Here is a 27381-nt window from a genome sequence, read left to right as displayed (position 1 = left end):
GCAGGGTCATTACTTTCAACCATTCATTGCGCAAACATGTATTAATGTGTGCGGCATGGCAACCGCTAGGCTAGGTGTTGGGGATCCAGAGTTTGCAGGAAACACCTTCCATTAAGTCTGACGATGATACTCCATACTTTGACTTGTTGAATGAAACACTTAGAAGAACTTGAGATCTTGTACAGAAAAGCGCCAAAATAAATAAACCTGCAGGCCACCATCGGGCATAGAGAGCTCTGCTGTGGCTGCCCTGGCCTCTCCCAGCTGCCAGGCCGCCCAAAGAGCTCTCTCTCCTGTGATGGGAGTGTGGGATGTCCTGCTTTCTCTCCAGCATACTCTGAAATAACCAGGAAAAGGGGAACTCTCTGGAAAGGAAGCGGGATACCCCATGAGGACTTAGACTGGGGGCCAAACAGCCGCAAGCACGTGGACTTGGGGAGCAGAGTTTGGGCCAGTACAACTCCCAACCTGAGGACAAGGCCATCCCTAGTCCTGGAGAAGGGAGGGTCTTCTCATACACCAACAGGGCTTCAAATACGTTTCTAATTTCTTCTTTTCCAGTTCTTCTACCCTTGCCTCACAAACCCAATTTTCAGTTTCTAAGCCATTTTTCATTGCCTTTTCGGTATGCTGTCTCTTAACAAGCACCTACATTCACTGAAGGCAACACCAGAGACCCAGAACCTCCCAGAAAGATTGCATAAGGGGGCCAGCACAGGGGGAGGAGGCTGCCGCCCTGCTTCAGCCACCCCCTCCCAGAAGAGCGGTGGCTTCATGACCCAGAGCCAGAGAATCCCAGAGCAGAAGGGGCCCCAGCCCTCTCATCGCAACCTCCCAAGAACGCTGAAAACCCTCCCATCACTACACAGGTTGAAAGGGAGAGGCTGGAAAGCTGATTTTTGTTTTAAACTGTAGTAAAATATACATAACATAAAATTTACCATTTTAACATGTACAGTTCATTAAGTACTTTCATATCACTGAGCCACCACCAATACCATCCGTCTCCAGAATGTTCTTTCTCTTGCAAAACTGAAATTCCAAACCCATTAAATGATAACTCTGCATTCTCCCCTTGCCCCAGCCCCTGGCAACCCCCGTTCTACTTTCTGCCCCTGGGATTTTGACTGCTCTAGGAACCTCATATAAGAGTAACCACACCGTATTTGTCTTTTGGTGACTGGCTTATTTCACTTGGCGTAATGTCCTCAAGGCTCATCCGTGTGGTAGCTTGTGTCAGAATCTCCTTCCCGTTTAAGGCTGAATAATATTCCACCGTACACATGTATCACATTTTGTGGACCCATTCATTCATCAGTGGGCACGTGGGATGCGTCTACCTTCTTAGCTACTGTGAATAATGCCGCTGTGAACATGGGTGTGCGATATCTATTTGAGTTCCTGCTTTCAATGTTTTTGAGTACTTACCCAGATGTGGAATTGCTGGGTCATATGGTAATTCTATTTTTAATTTTTTGAGGAACTGTCATACTATTTTCCACAGTGGCTGCACCATTTTACATTCCCACCAGCGGAACACAAAGGTTCCAGTTTCTCCACATCCTCGCCAATACTTGTGACTTTCTGTCGCGCGTGTGTGTGTGTGTGTGTGTGTGTGTGTGTGTGTGTAAAACAGCCATCCTAAGGGCTATGAAGTGGTATCTCACTGGGGTTTTGATTTGCATTTTCCTAATGATTAGTGATGCTAAGAATATTTTGATGTGCTTATTGACCAGCTGAATGTCTACTTTGGAGAAGTTTCTTTGCCCATTTTTTGTTTGGGTTTTGTTTTTGTTGTGGAAAGTTGACTGTTTTTTTTTTTCATTTTTATTTATTTTTTTAAATTATATTACGTTGGTCACCATACAGGACATCATTAGTTTTTGATGTAGTGTTCCATGGAAAGTTGATTTTCAATAAGCTATTGCACCACTGAATTTGCTCCACTTTGATCCATGGTGTCTTTGAGGCCCCAAGATCCTCCTCTCCAACTTGTATCCGAGAGGTGGGCATCCCTGGGTTGGTAACCTTGCACTCATCCCTCCCAGACTCCCTTCAGGTATCCACAGATTACTTCTCTTGAGTTAATGAGAACAATCTTTCTTTGTAGCCCAACTTTCTATCAAGTGCAAATGTAATGGGTGTGTTCGTGACTCTTATCACTCAGCTCAGGCATAACGATAGCCCACAGCACCAGGCTTCTCAGTGATCACTATGTCAAAACATTACTTAATATCATTTTTCAACTTAAATTGAGTGTAAGACAGAGTGAGAAAGAGACAGTCTTACTTGCCAAGTAATGATTTTTTTAAAAAAACAGATACATGCTCCACTTGGGTAAAGAATGATCCTAACCACGTTTTCCAGTTTATTGACAAGATTGACAGGGGAGACAGCATACAAATCCTGTTCATGTGGACTGCGAGCTCTAAGAAAGCGTAAACTGTCTCTCTCTTATTCACGGCAGCATTCCTGATACCTAGCATGGCACGTGGAATGTGGTAGGAACTCAGTACTCCAAAAGCAGTGGTTAAGAGCACAGATGTTGAGGCCAGACCACCTGGGTTCAAATCATGACTCCACCACTGACAAGGCGGGTAATTTTGGACAAACTAGTTTACTTTTCTGTGCCTCCATTTCCTTATCTGTAAAATAGGCATGATAATATAATCTACCATGGTTCTTACCATGATTAAATTAGTTTAAAATGTGTTAATTGCTGGGGCGCCTGGGTGGCTCAGTCGGTTAAACATCTGACTCTTGATCTCAGCTCAGGTCTTGATCTCAGAGTCATGAGTTCAAGCCCTGAAGTGGGGCCAGCATGGAACCCACTTAAAAAAAACCGTGTTAAGTGCTGATGAGAGTTGTCTATACCAAGGTGTATATACATGCCAGTGGTTATTAATGCTAAATAACTGAATGAATAAATGTTGCGTATGTTCACTTCTTTCCCTAGTTAGTTCCCGTTGGTGTAAAAAGAAATGTGATCACGTGACAGAATCTGCTCTGGCAGGTACGAGAGTAGAAGATCATACATAGAAGTGTTTAGAGGAGCTGGCGGTCTTCTGGCCAGGTGACCGAGGACTTGTTTCAGTATCTCCTCATGTATCAAAGTTATGGGTCAGAAAACATACTTAAAAGAGTTGTCAAAACACCTCAATGATGCCACTTGGATTTGTATCTTGAGAAGTTCCAAAAATCACTTTCTTGTGCTTCGTGTAACCTTTGATGGTTTAAATAAGAAAGATTAAAATTCAAATCAATTAAAAATCTATAATTAGCAAAGCTGCGCAACCACAGTTTGTCTCAGGGCAAGAGACTAAACCCAGCGGGGGTTGCCCTTCACGGCCACTGTTAAGTCTTGCTGAATTAGAATAAAACGTTCTAACAGACACATGAAAAAATGTTCAATATCATTAGCCATCAGGGAAATTCAGATCAAAACCACACTGAGATACCACCTTACACCAGTTAGAATGGCAAAAATGGACAAGGCAAGAAACAACAAATGTTGGAGAGGATGTGGAGAAAGGGGATCCCTCCTACATTGTTGGTGGGAATGCAAGTTGGTACAGCCACTCTGGAAAACAGCGTGGAGGTTCCTCAAAAAGTTAAAAATAGAGCTACCCTATGATCCAGCAATTGCACTACTGGGTATTTACCCCAAAGATACAGATGTAGTGAAGAGGAGGGCCATATGCACCCCAATGTTCATAGCAGCATTGTCCACAATAGCCAAACTGTGGAAGGAGCTGAGATGCCCTTCAACAGACGAAAAGATAAAGAAGATGTGGTCCATATACGCAATGGAATATTACTCAGCCATCAGAAAGGATGATTACCCAACATTTGCAGCATCATGGATGGACTGGAGGAGATTATGCTAAGTGAAATAAATCAAGCAGAGAAAGACAATTATCATATGGTTTCATTCATTTGTGGAACATAAGGAATAACAGGGAGATCATTAGGAGAAGGAAGGGAAAAATGAAGGGGGCGGTAAACAGAGGGGGAATGAACCACAAGAGACTATGGACTCCGGGAAACAAACAGGGTTTTAGAGGGGAGGGGGGTGGGGGGATGAGCTAGCCTGGTGAAGGGTATTAAAGAGGGCACGTATTGCATGGAGCACTGGGTGTTATATGCAAACAATGAATCATGGAACACTACATCAAAAACTAATGATGTACTGTATGGTGACTAACATCACCATTAAAAAAAAAAAAGAATAAAACATTTTAGTCACACTACCGTTCTCAGATGCCACTGTAAGTATGATACTATCTGATATATTTTCCCAAGACCAAAAGCAACAAATTGTCGGCTCTCGTCCCAATATTTTGTCTAAAAGTGAATCCCCATGGCAGAAACACAAAGTCTGTGAGGGGCTGATCAAAGCGTTGGCTGACAGACTGCCGCACTGTCCTCGGGAAAGACAACTGTTCCAAACCTCACCTGGCACCTACTTCTACCTTCTTGGGCCAATGAGGAAAACTACTAAGTAAGACGTAGTCATCAGTTTGGAAATTTTGGCAAAGCTGCATTTCAAAAGAAGAAACATCACGGCTCCTCTACCACGTACAGTAGATAGTGAATCTACCTGAATTTACAAATACTCTTCAATATAAAAATGGATTCTTTGTTTGATTTTATTTTGGAGAACACTTGCAATGCATTAAAGACATTCACTACATCATCAGCAAGTGATTTCTCATTCCTTTGTTTAGGTATTTAATAGTTAAAGGGTTTACAAAAATAATTTTTCAACAGAAAAAGAAGGTAGTTCAGGAGGAACAAAATAAGAATGACACATAGAGAAATTGTAGAAATAAATCCAACCATACCATGACTTACGTTAAATGTGAATGGATGAAACACTGAAGACAAAAGGCAGGAATATCAGACTAAATAAAAAAGCAAGACCGGGGTGGCTCAGTAGGTTAAGCGTCTTGATCTCAGCTCAGGTCTTGATCTCATGGTCATAAGTTCAAACCCTGCACTGGGCTCCATGCTGGGCATGGAGTGTACTTAAAAAAAAAAAAAAAAAAAAAAAAGCAGGGCCCAACTCTATGCTATCTGTTAAGAGAAGAAGTATTTGAAGAAATAATGGTTAAGAATTTTCTAGAAATGAATGAACAATACCAACCCACAGTTTAAGATGGCCGCGTGACTCCGATGGAGCAGAAGCCACTCTGAGCTGTTTCACAGTGAGAATGTACAGTGCCGGCAACAACAGCAATTGGTAGAGGCCCGGGAGAAAAGACAGATGACATTAAAATGATCTAAAATTAAATAAACAGTTGACTTCTCAACAGCTACAAGAGGAGCAAGATCATTTGTGCTGTGAGAAAATGCGAGCCTAGAATTATATATCCAGTTGGAAAAGCTCTTTTGAGAGTAAAGCCAATATATTTTCAGATACAAACTGAGAAAGTGTGCCAGCAACAGACCCTCACTAAAATTTCTAGGATAATCACTAAACAACAACCAAAACAGAATGTTTCTTTTCCAAATCAGTAAGAAAAAAAGACACGTAACAAAAACATAATTAACCTAAAAGAAGGTAGGAAGAGAGAGGATAGCCTATGAAAGAAAGGGCAGGACAAAGAGAAAGCACAGAAGCAGGAGATACGAACACAAATGTACCAGTATTTACAGTAAATGGAAATGAACTAAATGTTCCAGATAAGAGTGTCAGTCTGAGTTAAAAAAAAAAAAAATCAGCTGTATATAATGAGCACAAGAGTAACTCTAAAACATAAAAATATAAAAAGCTGAAGGTAGAAGAATGAAGAAAGGTACTCCAGTATACACACGCAAATGTGTGCACACACACACACACTGCACATGTGTACCTGTATATGGACACACAAATGTAGATAAGTGCTGTGGATGTGTGTGGATAGCATCCAAACTAGATTCTGAGGCAAAATGAATTATGTAACTTCTTACATAATGATACAGGGTTGAATCTACCAGGAAGACATAGCAATTCTAAATTTATATGCACCTAAGAGCACAGCTTTAAACTATATAAAGCAAACACCGCTATGACTGTATGGTGAAATAGGACAATCTACCATCCCAGGGGCAGATTTCAATGTATCTCCGCTCATTAATTGACCAGCATGAGAGACTGTGGACTCTGGGAAAGAAACTGAGGGCTTCAGAGGGGAGGGTGGTGGGGGATGGGCTAGGCTGGTGATGGGTAGTAAGGAGGGCACGTATTGCATGGTGCACTGGGTGTTATACGCAACTAATGAATCATCGAACTTTACATCAGAAACCAGGGATGTACTGTATGGTGACTAACATAATATAATAAAAAAATATTAAAAAAAATAATTGACCAGCAAACAAAAACCATCAGTAAGAATAAGGAAGATCTGAATAGCGGAATTAATATCTTAATCTAATACAATGTATAAAAATGTACTTCCAAATGCAGAGAGCATTCTCTTCAAGCACACTTGGAGGATTCGTAAGACGTGACCACATGCTGGGCCACAAAACAAGCCTCAACCCATTTCAAGTTCACATAGATGACAGTCTCTGAACACAATTCAGTGAAGTTGTTAAAAGCCCATTAGCAAAAGGTAAGTGGAAAAAACCCATATATTTGACAATTAGAAAACACAGTTCTAAAATAACTAAGGAATTAAAGAAGAAGAATAGAAATTTAAAATGATTTAGAATGAAACGATGATAAAAATTTCAGATGTTGAAATTGTGGTCTACAACTAAAGCAGCACTTGGCAGGAAATTTTCAGTCTTAAGTGTTTATGTCAGAAAATAAGAAAGACAAAAATTAATGAACAAAACACCTAATTTGAGAGATTAAGAAGGAAAACCAGATAAAACAGAACTCAAAGAAAAAAGAAAAAAGGAACTGTTAGAAATAAGAACAGAAATTCACGCAAGAGAAAGTAAATATATAGTTGACACCATAAAAAAGCTGGTTCTCTGAACAGATCAATGTAACAGACACATTTCCGGCACGACTGTTCAAGAACATCAAAAAGAAAGTATATTAAGCAATATTAGGAATGAAAAAGACTTAACCGCAGGTGCTGTATGACAAACAGATAATTAAAAAACATGAACAGCTCCATGACAATAAAATTTAACATTTAGATGAAATGGACAAAACCCTTAAAAAATAGATATGTTCTATATATTTTAGCTTCTATGTTATACGTAGCTTAATAAAAAAAGAAGCAGAAAACCTGAATATCCTATAACCACTTTTATAAAAGCATCAGAAGTCTTTCCATAGAAAAAAAAAACCAGCCCCAGATGGTTTTACAGGCAAATTCTACCGAAACTTATTATTCTAGAAGCAGATCATTCCAATCTTACACAAATGATTCTAAAACACACAAAAAAGAACCACTCCAATTCATTTTATATGAGGCTAGCCCAACCTTGATGCCAAAACCTGACAAGTATACAATGAGAAAGGAAAATTACAAGCTATTTCACACATGAACAAATATAAACGTTCCTAAAAAAATTAGTAAACTGGATCCACTAAAAAAAGCTAATATGTCATGATTAAGTTGGGCTTATTCCAGGAATGCAAGGTTAATTTAACATTTAAAAATATCAATATAACATTCACAGGTTAAGGAAAACCATACAATCATCTCAACAAATATAGAAAAAGCATTTGATAAAATTCATTATCAGTTCATGATTTAAAAAGATCAACTCTTAGCAAACCAGAGAGAAGGAAATTTCCTTAACCTCTTAAATAGTATCTATAAACAAACTTGTAACAAACATAATTCTTAATGGTGAAACACCAAAAGGATTTTATTCAACTATATTGAAGGTTCTAGCTAGTCCAGTAAGGCCAGTTTTAAAGAGTCGAAGGATTAGAGATAAAGAAACTAAATTTTAATTATTTCAGATAAAAGTCATTGTCTGTATAGAAAATCCAAAGTAATCTATATATAAATTGTTAGAATTAACAAGAGTTTAGCTGAGTTGTTGGGTCAAGGAGAATATACAAAAATCAGCTGCCTTTCTATGCACTAGCAACAAGTAGATGGTGAATCTGATAAAGAAAAAAAGACTGCATTCATAGAGTGTATACAAATGGAAATTTTTTCAGGTAACTAGGAATAGATCTAGGAAAAAAACGGGCAAAATATTTATAAGAAAAATTGTAAAACTTCATTAAAAAGTATTTTTTAAAGACCTAATTAGGTAAAATGGCCATGGATTAGAAAACCCACTGTCACAAATATAGAATTCTTCCCAAGCTGAGCTATTAGGTTAATTGTTATTCCAATACAATCCCAATATCATAATTCCAATATTGTTGTTGTTGAACTTGACAAACTTGATTCAAAAATTTATATGCAAAGTCAAAGGCCTGAAATAGCCACAAAACTCTTGAAGAGCAAGATACAGGGATGGACCTACCTCACATATAATAAAGCTGTAGGAACGCAGAAAGTGGCAATCACACAGAGATGGGCACACTGACTGAAAGAACCAAGAAGAAATGAGAAGTAGTCCCCCACCGGCACCCCCACCCACATATGGGCATCTGATTTAAGACAAAAGTAGCACGTGGAGCAACAGGGAAAGGGATCTTTCCAGTACGTGATGCTGGGACAACTGGGTATCCACAGGACGGGACACTACACCGAGTCCTTCACACCATACAGACACTCATCATTTCCAGATGGACCCTCAGATTTAAGTGTGAAAGGTAACACAAGAGAGCTCTTAGAATACAACTTAGGAGACTATCTTCGTGACCCCGGAGAAGGGAAGGGAAGGTTTCTTGAACTAAACGTGGAAAGTACAATCCATGAAGGAAATGGTTGATATATTCAACTGCTTTAAAAAGAAGAACTTCTGTTCATCAGAAAACAAGTCACAGATGAGAAGATTTCTGCAACACATGTAACCAACAAAAGGCCTTGTAACCATAATACATGAAGAAATTTTACGAATTGGCAAGAAAAAGTCAACCCAATTAGCAAAGAGGAGAGACTTCTCCCCGTGCTTCACAAAACAGGAAAGCTGAATGGCCAATAAACAGAGACAAAGGTGTTCAACCTCATGCCACTTAAACTCACAACGTGACACCATTAACCAGCAATCACGCAGCCAGAAATAAGTCTGAAACACGGCGGGTTGGGGGGGGGGGAGCGGTGGTGCGTGCAGCCCCACGGACTCGGCCGGTGGCAATATAAACGGGCACAGCTCCTTTGGAAAACAGTTTGGAATTGTCTGCTAAAACAGAAGAGGCACATGCATATCCTATGACCCAACAATCTCACTCCCAGGTAATACCCAGAGAAGAACGTGCACCTGTGCGCCAGGAGACCTGTACAGGGATATCTACAGCAGCTCTGTTCCTAACAGCGGAAAACTGCTGCAAACAACCTGTATATCCATTTCCACAGCCTGGAAAAATACATCATGGTATATTTATATAATAAAATACTACGTATCAGTGTAAAGGAGTAAATGGCTGTGTGTGCAATAAGGATGAGCCTCGGGAACGTAATGTTAAGCAGTATAAGGATATATATTCAGCACAATTCCATTAAAAATTTTTTTAAATATGCAAAATTAGAAATTTTTATTATTTGGGAGTATGAACATATATGGTATAGAAACACAAGGGAAGGCTCTGCCTAGAATTCAGGATGGGGTTAACATCCGGAGATGTTAGAGAGATAAGGGGATAGGACAGACAGGGGCACACAGGAAATTCATAGACCATATTAATTTTCTTTTTCTTAAACTAAGAAGTGGGTATACGTGTCAGTCATATTATTTTAAATATGTTTAGTAAGTATCCTTTGGCTTTTACTCAATATTTAATAACAATTTTAAAGGATTCTAAAATATCGTATTTGAGAACACTGGAGAAGTACTAGTCATCCTGATAATATGAATTCCTACCAACTACTGAGTGATTCCCGTTACAAATACCTTAAATGCGCTAGCTTAGTGCAATGTCCTTGGAGGGGCAGCCAGTCTCTCAAGTATTACTTATCCCCACTGTCACCAGGAAATGATGAAAGTTGGTGTTTGAGTACCTCGAGGGAGCCTAACAGGGACCAATAGGTTTATGATTCTCGGCATCAGGCTAAGGGGCCGGCTAAAACAATTCTCCAGGCAACATTAAACTACCCAACAGTTAAACAGGCCTCAGCCTGACTGTGGCAAGGGCTTTCACCTCCATCTGGCAGGTACCGAGGAAACATCAGCCACGTCCTCAGTCTGCGTCTGGTGTGATGGGACGCAAGAAACGTGAGGTATTCCCAGGCTTCGAGAGTCTATGGTTCTGCGGGAGACAAGCCTGTCACAAACAAACAGATCCTAGTGCGAGGCATTCGGGACAGGTGCCCACAGAATCTTGTTTAGGTTGGTGTTGAAATGTTTTACCCTGGGTTTGGAAAGCAACCACGGGATCCACCAACTACATCTGGCCCCAACTTTTAATAAAGTATTCTTGGGAAGAAGTTTCCCATCACACAGGAAGAAATACAAATATTTAAAAAGCAAACAAGTCATCGGCTGCTCTCAGACCTGCTGCCATATGCTTTGCTTTTTTGAGCTAACAGCTTAACATTAAAATAACAGGCTCGCATTCCTCAAATATCTCTACTGCTGTTCCTTACTTATTCTACTTGAAAAGGCTGTCAGCTGCTGTCACTTGGAAGCATTACCATATTAGCCACCACTGTTTACTGCTCACTGCGTGGCGTGGCTATTAGTGTAATAACCCTCCTCTCGGATGACACCCCAGGCTGTCTACACAGGGAGACACATGCTGGAGTCTAACGTCTAATGAAGGTGTTAGGGGTGGGAGGCAGGGAAACGCTGCTTTATAAATATTGATGAGACAAACTGAATTCAATTGCATCAGGTCTTACTTTACTGATGGGTAAAGGACCGAGCCCTCTTTCAAGTGCTCTGCCCACCTGAAGATTCCATGGGCTAACCAGCTTTGGATGAAACCCAGAAATACACTCGGTGTGTGCAACAGAGCAAGTGTGAGGCCTGCGCGAAGTAAAACACTGCAGCAAAGCTCTTTAATGCACTCGGCACAAACAGCCGAACCCACAAAAGAAATCTCTAATCAGAGGTTTCCTGGATTATAATGAGAGTTTTCTCGATGGGGAGAAGAGAAGTGCCCTTTTCACTTGAAGACAAAGAAATGTTTGTAATGGAAATGTGTGAACCAGTTTTCCAAGGAGAGCTGCTGAAACGCACTGATTAAAAACAGGGAGGTGATGAGGCAGAGAAATGAAGCCACAGCGGACCCCACTTCAAATTCGTCACGGCGCTGATTTCCCAAAGTGAAGAGAGCTGCCCCGAGCCCCGCCCACATTCCTTCCCTCCCCACCGCCCCCCACCGCCCCCGCGCCACGACTGACTCTGCCACTTAGACAATTAGAACCAGCGTGCGCAGTGTTTACTGTTTCTGGCCGCTGTGTCCTGGTTACCAGGCTACTCCACTGAGGATAAAAGGGAACTGAGGCGCCCACATGACAATGTCCTTCTCCACAAAGCCTCCCCGACAGGCCTGGATTCAGGGGTTTGGAAGAATGTTGGGGAGATAAGCAGACAGTCATGCCTATGGCAGTTTATAATGGCAATTCTTAGGTTAGGTATGGAGATGAACTGATTTATTTAAGGAATTCTGGTTCCTGAGAACAAACCAAGGCACCTTGGTGGAACTTGCCTAAAATATGACAGCCACCTGGAATTAATGGAACCTATTGGTAACGAGGACAAACAAGCAATGAAGCACCTTCCCCAGGCTTCGGTCATTGCAGCCCGGGTCAGTCTAACTGCTGCCATATCCGTGCATACCTACATTAACATTTACTCAATATTTTTCTTCAAATTGACTTTAAGACAACTCATTTCAAAAAAAAATCTGTCATCTCCCTCTGACCAACAGTTCCCATGAAATCACACTTCGATATGCAGGTATATATATTTTTTAATGTACATTTAAAAATGTAAAACTATTACGGTAAAAATGTTCATCCACCACCCATCTGAAATTATCTACTATGCACCAATGGTACACACTGGGAAAGACTCGATAAGGTATTTTTAACTTAATAAGCGTGACCTAACAGGCTACGTTTGTTTCCAGTATCACGGAAAAACAAGAATAAGGGAAGTTTGTCTTATTTATCCTCAGGATATCCATGAAGGACTTAAATTAGATAGAATGAAGGAAGGGGGGAGGAGTAAAAGTGAGTAACTTTCTGAGTATGGGAAAACAAAAGGCCAGGAGCACTTACATAAAATTCTCTGGATATTCACTCAGGGCCATGTCAATGATATTCAGAGCATCGTGGTAATGCTTCTGTGCAGACAGTAAGAGGGCAAGGAGGTGCAGGGAGTTGGCGTCATCACCTTGAAGTTGAAGAGCTTGGCGGACGTACCCCAGAGCCTCTGGGATCTGGTTTAAAACAAAATCAAAAAGAATTTTAAAACATGTGGGTGCGCGCGCGCGCGCACACACACACACACACACACACACAGAAAAGAAGCTACTACTACAATATCTGAGTCTCTGTAAATATCAGAAGTCGTTTCACCCTGTGCCACATTCAGATTCTAATCTTCCTGATAGCCCCAGGATATTAACCACAGACATGCAAACAGATGTCCTCTTCAAGCGATAGTGTGACCCACCGAGTGATGCAAGGGACTCTGTTTCTCTGTAAGACTGCCAATACCAAATCTTTTGTTTCTCCCTAAAACACAACTTCTCTTTTCCACAAAACTGATGCACTCTTGATTGTGCCCAAGATAATTTCACTCTCAATGGAGACACATACAAGTTGCCAGAGGTTCTTAGTGGAATTAAACTGCCTTAGCTGAACTGTTCTCATTTTTTAAGGTATTACCGAACTAAAGTACATAATAAGTTACAAAACTTTAAACAGAGCTTTCCAAACGATCAGACACCTGTGAGTCTTTCCAAGTTCCTTTGCCCTGGACACCTCCATTAGACATCAAGGAAATATGCAAACAAACAAACAAACAAAAACCCCACACCTTTCCAAACTACAACCCAAAATAACTCCATCCAAGAAACAAATTGCAATGCCACATACAAAGCAGATGTATCCAAATTCAAATAGGACCAGAGACAACCTTAACCTTTAAAATGCAAGAGCTGTTCAAGACTTTCTTCAAAATCATCCAAGCACCAGGGTTGATAAAATGCATACATAATGGATATTTGAACACCCGAGATTCCTTGCAGGTTTAACAGTGACCAGGGAGAATTAGAACCTGACACTGGATTTCAAAATAGAGCTTGGGACTGAAGCATTCTTACACAACCGTCGCAGGGACTCCTTCCGGTCCCCCACCCCCCTAACTCCAGTCCCTATGTCGGACCTCTTAGCTCTCCTGCCTCTTCTCAGCCCTCAGTAACATCACTCTGTTAGGAAGAAGCCACAACTTCCCAAACCTATCCGTTTTCCTCTCTGAAATCCTATTTTTGATGGATTTAAGTTGTAAATGCTGGCTGGCTGCAGAGGCTTTCTGCCACTAAGCCACAGCCGGGAGAGGGCTCCTGCAGCCCAGCCCTTCATTTGTAGGGAGGGAGCCAAGTCCAGGGAGGTGACAAGGCTTGAGCATTGCCATCTAGCTATTGAGTGACTGAGACAAGAGTAGCTCTAGATCTTCTGATTCCCCTCCTGTCCTCTCCTCCTGCTCAAATGGCATTGGCTCCAAAGGTAAGAGGGCCCCAGGCCCCTGCTCAGCAGGGACGCAGTTCTACAGAGTGTAGGCCTTCTGCTCTGGGCCCACAAAGGTGGTAGCTGCACCCATGAGGCCCCATCCACTTATCCTCTCCTCAAGGCGACCACCCACAGTGTGAACGGCACTCGGCCTGTTGTTACAAGGAGGGCCGAAAGGCAGATACACTCATGGTGTCGATTTGCAGGGGTGACCAGAGCAATCAGGAACAGACTGATACAGCGTGCAACATGACGTCCTTAAGGGCTAGCTGACTTGAAGGAATTCCAAGATGGTTCCTTCACTGAACGAGCACTAGCGGGTGCCTGACACATGTCGGGCAGGGTTCCAGCTGCCAGGGTTAAGCGATGAGGATGACGGACAAGGGCCCCTGCCCTCATGGAATCTAAAGTCTAGGGAGGAAGACAGATCCTGAACAGGAGAGCTGAGCAGGAGGGAGAAGGGCAGGCCGCCACAGGAAGGAGGCTTCGCGTGGAAGGTGAGCGAAGCTCCGGTGGAGGGGGGACCGGTGCAGAGCTGTTGCAGCAGCAGCTCCCCATCGGTCCAGCTGTGAGCCCCACCACGCCAGGCGAAAGGGCCTGTACAGAGGAGGCATCTTGGTTTCCTCGGTCCCCGGGTCACCACTGGAAGCCAGTCCTCCACACCATTCCCAGGCCTGCGGGGAGTCCGAAGCATGCCTACAGCCCAGGGCTGCCCGGGGAATGGCATGTCTGGGGAACTGACCTTTGCTTCACCCTCCAGTCAGCACTCAGGAATGTGCTGGGGTTACCACCAGTGTCTTGCACCTGGTGGGCAGGCAGGCATGTGGCCAGAGCCTTAAGAGCAGCTGGGAGGAGACGGGAGGGGATGAGAATGGCAAAGGCAGCTTCTGGAAGCTGCCACTGGGAAGATGAAGGCCAGCAGAGCTGGCCTCTCCAGCAAGGAGAATGCTGCTGAGTCCTGTATTTGGAGGAGGGAGCCATTGTGATTGTCCCAATCTTCTACATGTTATAAAGGAAGCTGCTACCTCTCACCCCTGCCTGCTGGCATCTTCCTTACGACAACCAGTGGCTCATTCCCCACCATGCAGCACAGCACTGGGCCTGCCAGCAAGGGACAAAGGCTCTTTGGTGACTCTGGGCTCGGGGCACCATCTCATGCTGCCCTCTGAACCCTCCAGATCTGTGGGCTTAATCTCCCGGAGCAGAGCCTGGGACACCTGTGTCTTCCCAGCAGGGGCTCAAACTGATCCAAACACTGGAGGCCGTGCTGTGAGGAGTCAGCATCCTCTCAGAAGAGACCCCAGCTCCAGGTCCGTCTCACGTGAACGAGAGAAGACCAGCGGCCGCCTCAGATGGAGGCGCTGAAGGAGCTCCGCACCAAGTTTAGGGAACATGCGAGAAACTGACCTGTCTGGAGATGGCAAGCTGCAGAGCCAGGTAGAAAGCTGCTTGGTGATCTGTAGGTGACAGGCTGTGGGCCCTGAAAAAGTATTGGCAGCCATTAGTACACGGAAGAGGCCATTTTACTTTTCCTAACCAACGAGTATTCACATTTGCAGTTTTACACCAAAGCCACATATTTAACTATGTAATGTTTCATTTAAACTCTTCTCTTTTGTCCACTAACAAAGGTAATGCATGTTCCCTCTCATGACTGTGTGTAGGTATGACACAGGAGCATGCTTCCGTGTTACTCCGGCATCTGAAATGGCAGCCCATGGCCCTTGGCTTTGAGGAGGAGCCCGGAGGTGAGGAACCCACAGGCACTGCGGTCTGACCCCCCACCCCCAGCAGACGCCTCCCTTGGGCTGAGCAGCAGAGGCTCACGTGTCATGCTGGGACAAGGGGAGGTTACGAGTGTCCTTGGCAAGGCGACGGCTGCTTTGATTAAGGTTTGGCTTGGCCTTAACGCTACTTCATCCAAATTTCTGGATTTCAGAGAAACCATATGAAAATCAAAGACCTGGCTTTGCTTGTAAAATGAGGTTTTCGTTTTTGATGAACCATGGGAAGAAAAAAAGGGTTCTCGTTCAGTCTTTTGAAGCTTTTACTAAGTTCCATGCAGTTTACTAACATAGCCTGTGTAACTGTGACATGCAGGGCTCTGTGGCCGGACGCTAGGTTTGGTTTTATTAACTGGCCTCCGACTGTGGATGGCAAGAGGCTGTACTGGCCTACTTGATGGCAAACAGAGTCATTCTTGCTTTTATGTGGAAGTCAACTGTACTTCACCAAGAGTAACTCAAAATGTGACTATGCATGAGGCATAATTCTGTGTTGAAAAATGAGGGAGGAAGAGAAAAAGCAACTTTTACTCTCTTTGAAGAGAGTAAAGGCACTATGAGGCAGACTAATTATAAATTGGGGGGCAGATGGTAAACAACCCTTCATGCTCTTCTGTCAACACTCGGTGATTAAAGGAGGATCTTCTACCAGCAGAAAACAAATTCAAGATAAAAAAGGAAGTCAAATCATTATGGATTCGACTGCATCGAACATGCCAAGGATGGTTTTCTGTAGTAACAAGGCCTTTTACTGAATCCATCCGTCCCGCTGTGGAGAAAAAGGCTCAAAAGTCTTCCAGGTATTTGGCATCCAGAAAATACTCAAAGTCCAACAATCAGGGCATTGTTTAGGCAAATGTGGTAGCTTCAGAGTGGGCGTGGGGAAAAGCACGGTGGTGGTGGTGGTGGTGGTGGTGGCGGGATCTCAACAGCAAAGCACCTAACCTCCCATTCCTGGGGAGTCTTCAGTAGTGAACTTGCCTCAGGACACAGCCTTAGTTTAAGAGGTAGCGACTGAGTACTTGCCTGTGTTGCCCTTTTAAATGTCTTACTCCTACCGAAGGTCTGCTCTGTGGGCTCCAGTTTTTATTATTTACAAGTATTGACTTTCCATGAATTTGTACATCAAAGATTTTTTTTTCTTCCGTGTTCATAAAAAGTGAGATTGGAAAGTTATGGTTTCTGTCTCTCCCAATTACTCAGGGAAAATGAATACAAAATTATGAAGAGACTCTGAATTATTTAGCATTATTTATCTTATCTTCTTTCACAATTGATAAAGCCAGGTTTCTACAACACACACACACACACAAAAACAACAATGCCTCAGAGCTATAATTTTCTCGCCCAGTTTAGACTTGTCACAAATGAAGTTAAATCAAATCATGGCTGCCTCTGACCAACACCAACCAAGGGAGAAGCTGGCAATGGCCTGGCGAGTCTGGGGAGTGGGTGAAGACAGTCCTGAGTAAAGGCCCCACCCTGGCATCATCAAATAATGGTTAACTCTTAGCACTGACTGTGAAAGGAACAAACCAGAGGTGATAGAAATCTCAGCATTTCTGGGGTGCATCACGACAAACTCTGAAGAACTGCCAACGTAATAATGGATATCCAACTGGCAAGTTTCTAAGGAGACACAGCATACACATTTGAAAAATTTTACTTCAATAATTTGGCTGGGGCGCCTGGGTGGCACAGCGGTTAAGCGTCTGCCTTTGGCTCAGGGCGTGATCCCGGGTTATGGGATCGAGCCCCACGTCAGGCTCCTCCACTATGAGCCTGCTTCTTCCTCTCCCACTCCCCCTGCTTGTGTTCCCTCTCTCACTGGCTCTCTAATAAATAAATAAAATCTTAAAAAAAAAAATAATTCGGCTAATGAACTAAATTGACCACTTTAGCCTATGAGAGAAACAGAGATAAGGAGAATGCCCAAGAAAGCAAGAAAAAGTGCACAGTGATGAGCTCGCGTAGACTCCAGAAAACTTGCTTCAGTCAGGCAGAATGGCTTCGGCCCTAGGCTTCCTGTGGCAAAGCCATGCCCACAGAAAACGTGGTCAGCAGAAATCAGCAAGTTGATGCAGGCGAGAGGAAGGACATTAGTGATCTTGAAAACTGCAAGCCTGCTGGACTCTGCACATGGATTTTTTTTTTTTTAATGTAGGCTCCATACCCAGCATGGAGCCCCACATGGGGCTTGAACTCATGACCCTGAGATCAAGACGTGAGCTGAGATCAAGAGTTGGACGTTTAACCAACTGAGGCACCCAGGTGCCCCTCTGCACATGGGTTTGAAGCAGCCTCATAATCCCCATTCCCATACAGTGAACACCTGGTGAGGCTGCAAAGAGAAACCCAGAGACCCAAAAATGTCACCACGGGAACGCTCACAAAGCACTCCCCTTGTCAAAGCACCTCCATATCCATTAAGTCAATTTCTTTTCCATAAGGAAAGAAATATTAGACTGCTGACTCACTGACGTTGCCCACCTATCCATCCACCTACACATTCATTCATCCAACTACACCACTCACCCATCTATCCATCTGTCCCTCCATCCATCTATCCATCTGTCCACTCATCCATCTATCCACCCTAGTCATCCATCCATCATCCATCCATCTACTCATCCTCCTTTCCATCCACTCATCCTCCTTTCCATCCATTCATCCATCCATCCATCCATCCATCCATCCATCCATCCATCCATCCACTCATCCTCCTTTCCATCCACTCATCCATCCATCCATCCATCCATCCATCCATCCACCCATCCTCCTTTCCATCCACTCATCCTCCTTTCCATCCACTCATCCTCCTTTCCATCCACTCATCCAACCATCCATCCATCCATCCATCCATCCATCCATCCATCCATCCATCCATCCATCCATCCACTCATCCTCCTTTCCATCCACTCATCCATCCACCCACCCATCCATCCATCCATCCATCCATCCATCCACCCAACCACCTATCCATCCACCACTCATCCATCCATCCACCCTAGTCACCCATTCACCCACCCATCCACCCACCCATCCACATTATGCAGTACCTACTGTGATGCCAGGACCTGTTCTAGCCACTTGGAGATGAAGGAATAATACAAGTGCCCTTCCTTCAGGAGCTCCCCACCACCCCACAGACAGGGAGACCCAAAGTGATCATTATAGTGCAGTAGGAGCATGCCCTGAGACAGGTATGCCAGGCTGTTACTGGAAAGCATGGACAGGCCTCCCAGACTACGCAGCTAAAACTCAGAATGCACTGAGGTCACTCTGGTTCCAATATCCTCTAGAGCTGAACCAAGAATATAGAGAAGGCTGACCAATTTGAACCTGGCCCATAAGACACATACCTTGTAACAATAACTACAGTTTATAAAGCATCTACTATTAAACATCCTGTCTAAGAGCATCCAGCAAAAGAAGTAAAGCCAGAAGTGAAATCCAGAGGCCTGGTCTCCCTACCATATCACCCTACTGTCTTGTTCTGTCAGTTCTTGAGGTCCCTTTAGTCCCGATTCTAGTGGCCATGCGATCAGTGTATTATCAAGAAAAAAAATACACAAACCTGATGAAAGCTATTACCCAGGAGCCTCCTTTAGTTACACACATAGGAAGACCAACTTGTCCCAGTTTGCCTAGGATTGTCCTGGTTTTAGCACGGAAAGTCCCACATTCTGGGAAACTTCCCAGTTCCTGGCAAACCGGGATGGTTGGTCGCTCCATGCCCACAAAACATACCACATTAACTTAAACTCAAGCTCAAAGGGGGAGAGAAAAAAAGAGTGAGATTGGACACCCTGTGCCACTGTATATGCCAGACATGAAGGACACCGTGTCACCTCTTCCTTGTGGAGCAGCCCAGATCTCTGAACAGGGGAGGTCAGTTGCTGAGACATGCTCTCATCTCTTGTAAGGCTTGCTTTTCTCCGGAGGGTGTGAGAGCCCTTAGAAGTAGCCGCTCAGATCAGTTCTACATCTTCAGAAAGCCCTGCAGACAACACTGGTTTTCTTCCTGATACTTCTATACCAGGCAAATGAGTTGGTTCAGTTGCTTGGGCTGAGGGTAAGAGTTAGCAAACAGCTGAGGGTCTCAGGATTAGGATGTAGTCGTGCAACTGGGATGTCTTCACAAATCGCCTCTTTGAATCCACTAGAGAGCAAAGCTTCGAGTTCTGATTCCGGTCATAATTAAGAGTTAATTTTCACGTGCTATAACTATAACCCCGTCCCTTTCCTTTCTTAAAGTAACTCCACGTGAGGCTCCGAGATCGAGAGTTGCACGCTCCACAGACCGAGCCAGCCGGGAGCCCCAACCTCATCCTTTTGAGCTACACTGCTTTCTCTTTAAACAAAAAAATTGTCAAACGATAGTAGACTTAATAGAATTGTGGGGAGAAGATTTACAATACACAGCAAATAAGTGCTTCTCAGCCACGCGGTTTTTAAATACCCACTTACATTCAAGAAGCAATACAAATCATTCTTATTTACTTCAAATCGTTCCCTTATGGATTTAAGTCTACAATGCACTAGAATAGTTCCAGTTAATGAATGTACTTGAAACAAAATAATTTTAGTCCTTTGAAAAATATGATTTATTTCACACAAATACTAATTTAGGTTAGCCTTCCCCAATATGATCGTGTAGGTTAGCAGGACTTTATCATTCTTCATTCCCATATGAACTAATATTTTTAAAAATCTCTTTGAATTGCAACCTAAGTAAAAAAGGAACAGAAAGGAATTTCAGGCCAATGGAATGGCTGTTACATAACATGAAGTTAGGAATTCTGGCAGCTCAAGGCAGACCACCACCATGGCTGTTTTTAGAGAGCTGGTAAGATGTGCTGATTTAAGAAAAGTGAAACAGATGTGATGACCGCTTTCGTAGGCATCCATGTGTGGGTTTGACAAACTAGGACTAGAGGACATAAAACTCCAAATCATTTGAAATGGAAATGCTTCTACACTCCGTGCTGAAGAACATTAACGAAAGCTTAGCACAGAGGAGGTCTGTTGGCAGATGTCAACTGCTACTTTGTGCCGTTAGCCAGTCTGGGACTGGCAAAGTGAAGAAGCCATCAGCAAGCCCGCTAGGAAACAAAAAAGAAACGAGACAAGAGTCCCCCAGTAACTGAAGCCAGTGATAATGATTTCATGAGAAAAGAGATGTGCGCATGGTGACAAATCTGTAGGCAACCCCAGTTCGAAGCAAAGAAATGGAATGAAGGTTATTAGGTATTGAGAGGTCCTCGTGAAATTTTCAGGTAACTAAGTTTCTAATACAATTCCAAGAAGTCAATGTGACTCAGATATATTCAACATGGCAGAATCAATACCAATTCAGGATTTGACACCATGGGGCTACACTTTCAGACCATGACTGGTTTGGGTGATTTATTACACCTGTAGTAAGAAACAAAATGAGGGCAGCATGGTATAGTAGGGACAAGGAAAGCTGAGTGGGAGTCAGGAGACCTCGATTCTATCCTGAATTCAATAGCTATGTGACTCTGGCAACTCTTTTTCCCTCCTGTGCGTCTCGGTCCCTTACCTGCAGAAGATGTACCACTTGTTCTGTCGGCATTAAGTGGCATGAGGATCAGGCTTGAGAAGGGATGGGAAAGAGCACTCAGGCACTCTCTAATTACAAGGCACTCTCCTAATTTCACGGAAATCACGATGGAGACAATCACAAGGTTTATGGAGCATGGTGGGGGTGCAGGGCCCTGAGACTTGCTGGCCTATCATTAACCAGTATTGTAGAAACATTAACCAGTATTTTAGAAACTAGTAACATAGCATTTCAGAAACTGTCCTAAAATCTGGCTTTTTTCATTTCACCATATAAAAATCTGCAGCATGACATGTTAAAAAAAAAAAAAAAAAAGGCTAGAAAAGAATGATCCCTCTTCTAGGGGATGACAATTGCCTTTAATAAAAGGAATCATCTCCCTAGACATACAGAGCATCCATCTTTTTAGGGCTGAAATCATTTTATCAGGCATGAATAACACGTGTCCACATGGATAAACAGAGTAAGAATGCGGATCACATGGCGACAAGTCAGGCAGCAAGTTTTGATACTGCATGTTCAGTGCTCAAGATGAAAGACTCCCAGGGGGAAAACACTGTTTACATAATCTTTATAAATATCTCTTCTTTTTATACTTATCATACTTTGGTGTCATTATGCACAGCCGAGTGAAAAGATGAACTCCCACTCACCTGTGAAACGCAAGAAGCGCCTTTCTCTGTAGGACCTCCTGCATCCCTCGCAAAGAAGCTAAGAAAAGGGTTCAATTAGTCAGTGGCACGGAAGATCAGGGAGTTTTTGACAAATACGAAGCTCATCATCAGACCTATACATTCAACTGGATCAACAGCAACACATTTCTGGCGCCTGCAGGCCCAGTCCTCTCCAAGCCCCGGGCAGTAAAGCCCAGGCCAACCCCAGACACTCGCACTCAGTGGGCACCATTGTGGAGCCATGCCGAGTGGACAGTATGAGTTGGCCGGTCACCCTGATGCCCGAGGCATCGGGGGCTGTTGTCAGAAGACTAGCTGGGAACTCCAGAGAGAAGCACATCTGCTCTCCAAGCACAGGCATGTGGCTTCTGGGTGGTATAGAAGAGATTCCAGCACCAACAGTGTTGACTACAGACGGCCTTCAGAGTTCCTTCTGACACTGAGAAGCTATGATACTGGGCCAAGGGAACTAGCTTAATGCCATAAAAGGCCCGTTTAAGGCACACTGAACAATGGCCAGGACCTTTAATACCTTGGTGTAAACACAAGGGACAGACCAGGTAAACCCAACACTGATACTAGAAAATGAGCTGAAAAGTGTGAGGCCATCTTGCTGTGAGCCCTCACGTCCCCTGTAGAGAGCATGTGAGAAATGGTGCCCTTTGGGTCTGTCAGGGGAACTACGAAGGTACTTTTTACTGGGACAAGAGCAAAAGTCCTGGAGGAACTGCTTGTGGTGGAACTGGGGAGGCCCTATCGAACATCACACTGGGAATGGAGGAAGGCCGTCCCAAAGTGCCAGGTGTGGCTGTAACCACAGAGAACTCAGAACAACAGTGACTGAGCAAGAGGCAACCTCAGGTGACCCAACTGAACCGTGAATGCAAGGTCAAGCAACTCTCCCAATGTTACAGGGCTCACGAGGGGTAGGGTCCACACTAGGAATCTGTATGGATGGATACAGGGCTTTATACTCAACACTTCACTGAAAGTCTACTATAGTTAAAACAAGGTGCTGGGGGCTGCCAGCATATCACGTGCGCATGAAAAATTAGCCAAAAAAGCCATTATTGAAAATCAATTGATACGCAAAACTTCTTTAAGGTCTCTGACATTTTATGGCAGAGGAAAGAAGGTTTTGGGGTAATTTGTAAAATAAACTACAGCAAAACTATAAAAAAAGAAAAAGAAAGTGAATACTATAAAAGTCAGGAGAGTGTTTTCTCTTCAGTGGGCCTGTGATCGGGAGGGGGCGCATGAAAAGTTCCCCAGGGGGCTGCCAAGGTTCTACCTCCTGAGAAGAGTGGTGATTACAGAGATCTCTGCTACATCCTAATTCATCAATTATACATTGGTTTCTGAAAACTTATTTTTGTGTTCGTATTATATTTAACAATAAAATGTTAAAGAAATATAAAGAGTCCAGGAAAATAATTTATTAATTTATACTTCCTACAAACACATAATTGAAAACTTAATGAAGGATACAAAACATAATTAAGATTATTAAAAAATAGCCAGAGTCCCCAAGTTCTCTGTACATCCAAAATGCATGTCACCGCATGGGTATTTGGTAAGCTGCCGCACTGCATGTGTGTGTATACATCTGTGAATTAAAATGTACTAATAGAGAAGGGGCATTCTGCGCAATCAAGGGAAGCTTCCTGGAGGAGGCTGGCCCTAAACTCTTCCACATTCCTGTGCCTAAGATACAACATCTCCTCACACAGGACAGCCCAGCCAAGTGCTGGGGCAGATGCAGGTGCACGCTGGGTTAGGGGAACCATCTCTTAAGGGCCTGCTCACCTTTACCTCACAGCTGATGCCCTGCACCTGTCAGCTGGGCACTGTCTGCACCACCAGCACAATGCACCCAGCGCCTGGGACCTTTGTCCCTGCTCTCCTGCTCTCCGAGTCTCCAACCAGTCTGAGCAAAGAGGGCAGCCCCAGCAGGTTCCCACATGATGGCACGCCCGAGTGACCCACCGTACGTGGCCTCCCGTGACAGTCCTCTGTGTGGACTGTGGGAACCCTGCAGTGCAGACTTAGGCAGCCCAGCCCCGTGGCTCCCAGATCCCAAGGGGTGGGACTTCTCTCACCATCAGTGGCCTGCAGACTGTACGTGAGCCCCAGAGCTAAGTAGCCTTTGGCCTTGAACTCTGACGTTTTCTCTCCCGCATCCACGACGGTTTTGGCAAACTTCTCAGCCTCTTCCAACTGAAAAACCAGACAAGTTAAAAACAACAACGACCTGCAGAATTTCTAACATGAGTTCCCATAAGCATCTGCTGCCAAAAACAGATTTCTGATGAGTCACTGTGAAAATCACTCCCAAATCTTCCGACTCCACTGCAGTGATTCTGTTTTCTTTATTTGAGTCTCTCCGACAGTCCTCAGGGTTCCTACCTTGCCTTTTTTCTTTAACATTTTCTGTATTGCTTTTTCACCTTCTTTTCCAAAGTCATTTTCATTCTTGGGGGGTGGTTTTCTATCTTTTTCATCTTTATTTTTTACTAATTGGTTTTGTAATTAGGCTGTGTTAGGTATTCAGTGAATTTATAAATAAATAAATAAATAAATAAATTAAACTCTTTGAAACTCTTTGTGTCTGGGTCCTGCCTTTTTTTTTTTTTACTGACAAAAAGATTAGATTTAGGCTTGGATTCTCTTTCCTATAAGCTCTTAACATGTTCAGAACTCCCGTTTACTTATTTTTTAACGCACAGCACATGGACCTTGCATCAGCAGATGCCAACGAGAAAATGTGCACCTGTAAACTACACCAACAATAAGACCTTTGGCACAATTCATTAGAAGCCAGAATAATAAGATTCGTTCCTTCAAAATATGGCCAATGTGGAGGTCACTGAAGCTGGGTAAGAATACTCGGGAGCTCCTTATACTCTTTACTTTTGTGGAGTTTGGAAATTTTAATAATAAAAACATACAAAAGATATACAGAAAAGATTTGTTAGGCTCATCTTTAAAAAAAAAAAAAAAAAGAGTCCGGTTCATTTTTGGCCTTAGAGAGATCTATGGGACAGTCATGAACAGTGGCCTAGCTGGAAGGGACGTGACAGAGTCCTGGCTGGAAACTGGCATTTGCAAAAGCTGCACGGTCTGGGCTGCTCTCCCGCCTGCTGCTGGGGCCTGAGTTGCTCCCTTGCCGGTGGCACCAAATCATGGAATCCTTTTCGGACCACGCGATACCTTCGCAGCTGTGAGTTTCAGGTGAGAGCCTGCTCTTTCAAAGTGTCTTTCTCCTTCCACATTTCCCCCAGTCAAATTTAGCAGAAGCAGAATGCTTTCTCCCAAGGCCTACCTTTGTCCTGCTGGGTGAGGATAAATGGAAAAAAAACAGGCAGCAAGGACCTTCAAAGCACTGCGGTCTTTTGAGCAAATTCTTCTTATGATTAATTTTGATACGTAGTTAAAGAAGAGAAATTCAAACTGGATCGTAGGTGGCAATAATCCGTACCACCACCTCAGGGGTTAGTCTGGGGTTTTCCATTTTCCACTCAAATAGTATATTTTTGAGGTACCAGAACTGTTACAAACCAGACTATTCCCCAGTTCAAATCTGGACAAGAATATCTGAAGAGGAAAGCCTATATGAAGGAAGAGGAATGAGCACAGCTGGTTTACACATGAGCTGCAGTAGAGGGTAGTTCTTTGCTTTATAGAAAAACTCAGCTCTGCTAAGAGTGAATCATTCGGTGACATAAACTTTTTCAGTCCTGCACCCCCTGCATATACAGCAAGACTTATGGGAGCATGAATTCCAATTCTATTTCATCAATTAACTTTTGAAGCATATTCCCATGAAAAAGAAACACCTGGAGTGTCCCAGGAACATGATTCCTTTCAGTCCTAAGATGTGGGTGAGGCCTGAGGGAGCCTGGGAGCCCGGGCTCTGAAGAGCCTTGTTTTTGTGTAGCTGATGAACTGCTATTTTCTCTCAGTGCCTTGAGGTGGAAAAGGCTGGCAGTCCCTCCTGCGATCGCAGGGCCCCAGCCCTACTCACCCAGTGAAGGGAGCCCATGCACAGCTTCGCGGCGAGGAGCGGGATGGTGGCGTCATCGGGCTTCACGGCCCGTGCAGACTTGGCAAAAGGAGATTATTTCTGTGAAACTCAAAAGTTTTTGATGGAACCAAACACTAAGGCCTTCCCTGAGGGGTTCTAGTTAGGATGCCCTCTTAACGAGGTTTTTCAACCTTGAGCCCAACCACGCGGGGGCCTGAGGATGGAGACAACCAGAGCGTGGGGCTCTTGAGTGACAGGGGAGTAAACTGTGGTTGGAACAAGCAGAGATGCTTCCCTGGAATTACCCTCATTTTCTTCCTTATTTGTGTAGCCATTGTAAAAATAAGAAATAAAAAAAAAAAGACAGTGAAGGCTTAAGTTATTATGAAAAATAAACTATATAATTTTAGAGCACACTATAATAAATTCCTGCCTCCACTTGGCCCAAATAATCTCATATCTCAGACTTCATAAGTCACTAAATGGCCTGAATTAACAAGAAGAACAATGGCTCCTCCCTTTACTGCACGTGTACTGCGTGGGGGGTGCTGCTCCACGCATCTTACAGGTATTACCTCATTTACCTATAACGGCTCTATGAGGGAAGGTGCTGTGATGCCTCCACTTGGCCGAGGAGGACGTGAAGGTACTAAGTGACCTGGCCTGGGTCAAGGCCTCAACCTCGGCACCTAGATTCCACAGCCCGCGCTTTCAACCAGTGTCATACGCTGCCTAATGTGGTACATCGCTAACGACCGCTAATGGCGTCGCCCTCCAGGAATACACTCATGCTTTCAGATAAGTGAAAGGGTCTGTGTGAAGAACCAGCCTTGGTTTAAGCCCTGTCTTCATATGACAATGTTAAAAGGGCCAGAAAAAGGCAAATATGTCAGATTTTTTTCTTCTTAATGGTGTGTCCATGCTGGCTCCCATATCATTAAATTTGATCAATCTTTTATAAATGACCACAGGACAGCTTCAAATAGTTGGTTTAGACTTCTCCAAGGTCTGATTCACCCCTTGGAATTCCGAGACGTGAACACTGACGGGGAGGATGACGCATCCCAAGGGGCGACTCACTTTTCCCGCGGCCATGAGAGACAGAGCAAACTGGTACCAGAGCTGGAACTCCTCAAAGGCAAACTTCATGGCTCTTTCCAAGCACTGGTCAGAGAGAAGAACAATTGCAGACATCTGAGAACCACCAGGGGCACAACTGGACAACTGTGAATTTGTGTCTATGCACATTAAGTCCTACAAAACTCCCTTCCCTTGAATGCTTAAAATGGAATCCTCTACCAAACCCCTCCTGAGGAGCCCCTACGGGGGGCTGTGCCAGAAGCCAGGACCATCCACAGCTGACTACAACACAACCCTTGATTCTCAAGTGGTTTTTCATCCAGGACAAAGAAAGAGGCAGGGACACAAACAACTCAAACACAAGGCCCAGACGGACAAGTGCGCCAAGCATGGGAAAGTAATCAAGGGATTCAGAAATGGCCTCCTAGAAAGATGCTCCTTGAGCTGGGCCTTGATTAATGAGAAAGAAAAAAAAAAATGCAGC

The 27381-nt window shown here is 43.8% G+C and overlaps 1 protein-coding gene across 2 annotated transcripts in view; it reads right to left on the bottom strand.

The window, feature by feature from the left end:
- The window catches only part of TTC7B (tetratricopeptide repeat domain 7B), a 249463-nt gene that overhangs the window by 79291 nt on the left and 142791 nt on the right, over positions 1-27381 (bottom strand). For both annotated transcript variants that reach the window (XM_040641537.1, XM_040641538.1), the window contains exons 10-15: positions 26898-26981; positions 25818-25895; positions 23893-24010; positions 21773-21830; positions 15156-15228; positions 12294-12454 (exon numbers count right to left, since the gene is read on the bottom strand). In XM_040641537.1, coding sequence (XP_040497471.1) covers positions 12294-12454; positions 15156-15228; positions 21773-21830; positions 23893-24010; positions 25818-25895; positions 26898-26981 — 572 coding nt within the window. The remainder of the gene's footprint in view (positions 1-12293; positions 12455-15155; positions 15229-21772; positions 21831-23892; positions 24011-25817; positions 25896-26897; positions 26982-27381) is intronic.

Source organism: Ursus maritimus, unplaced genomic scaffold (genome assembly GCF_017311325.1).
Source record: "Ursus maritimus isolate PB19 unplaced genomic scaffold, ASM1731132v1 scaffold_25, whole genome shotgun sequence".
NCBI classification, from domain to species: Eukaryota; Metazoa; Chordata; class Mammalia; order Carnivora; family Ursidae; genus Ursus; species Ursus maritimus.
This window is presented reverse-complemented; position numbering and strand designations above follow the sequence as displayed.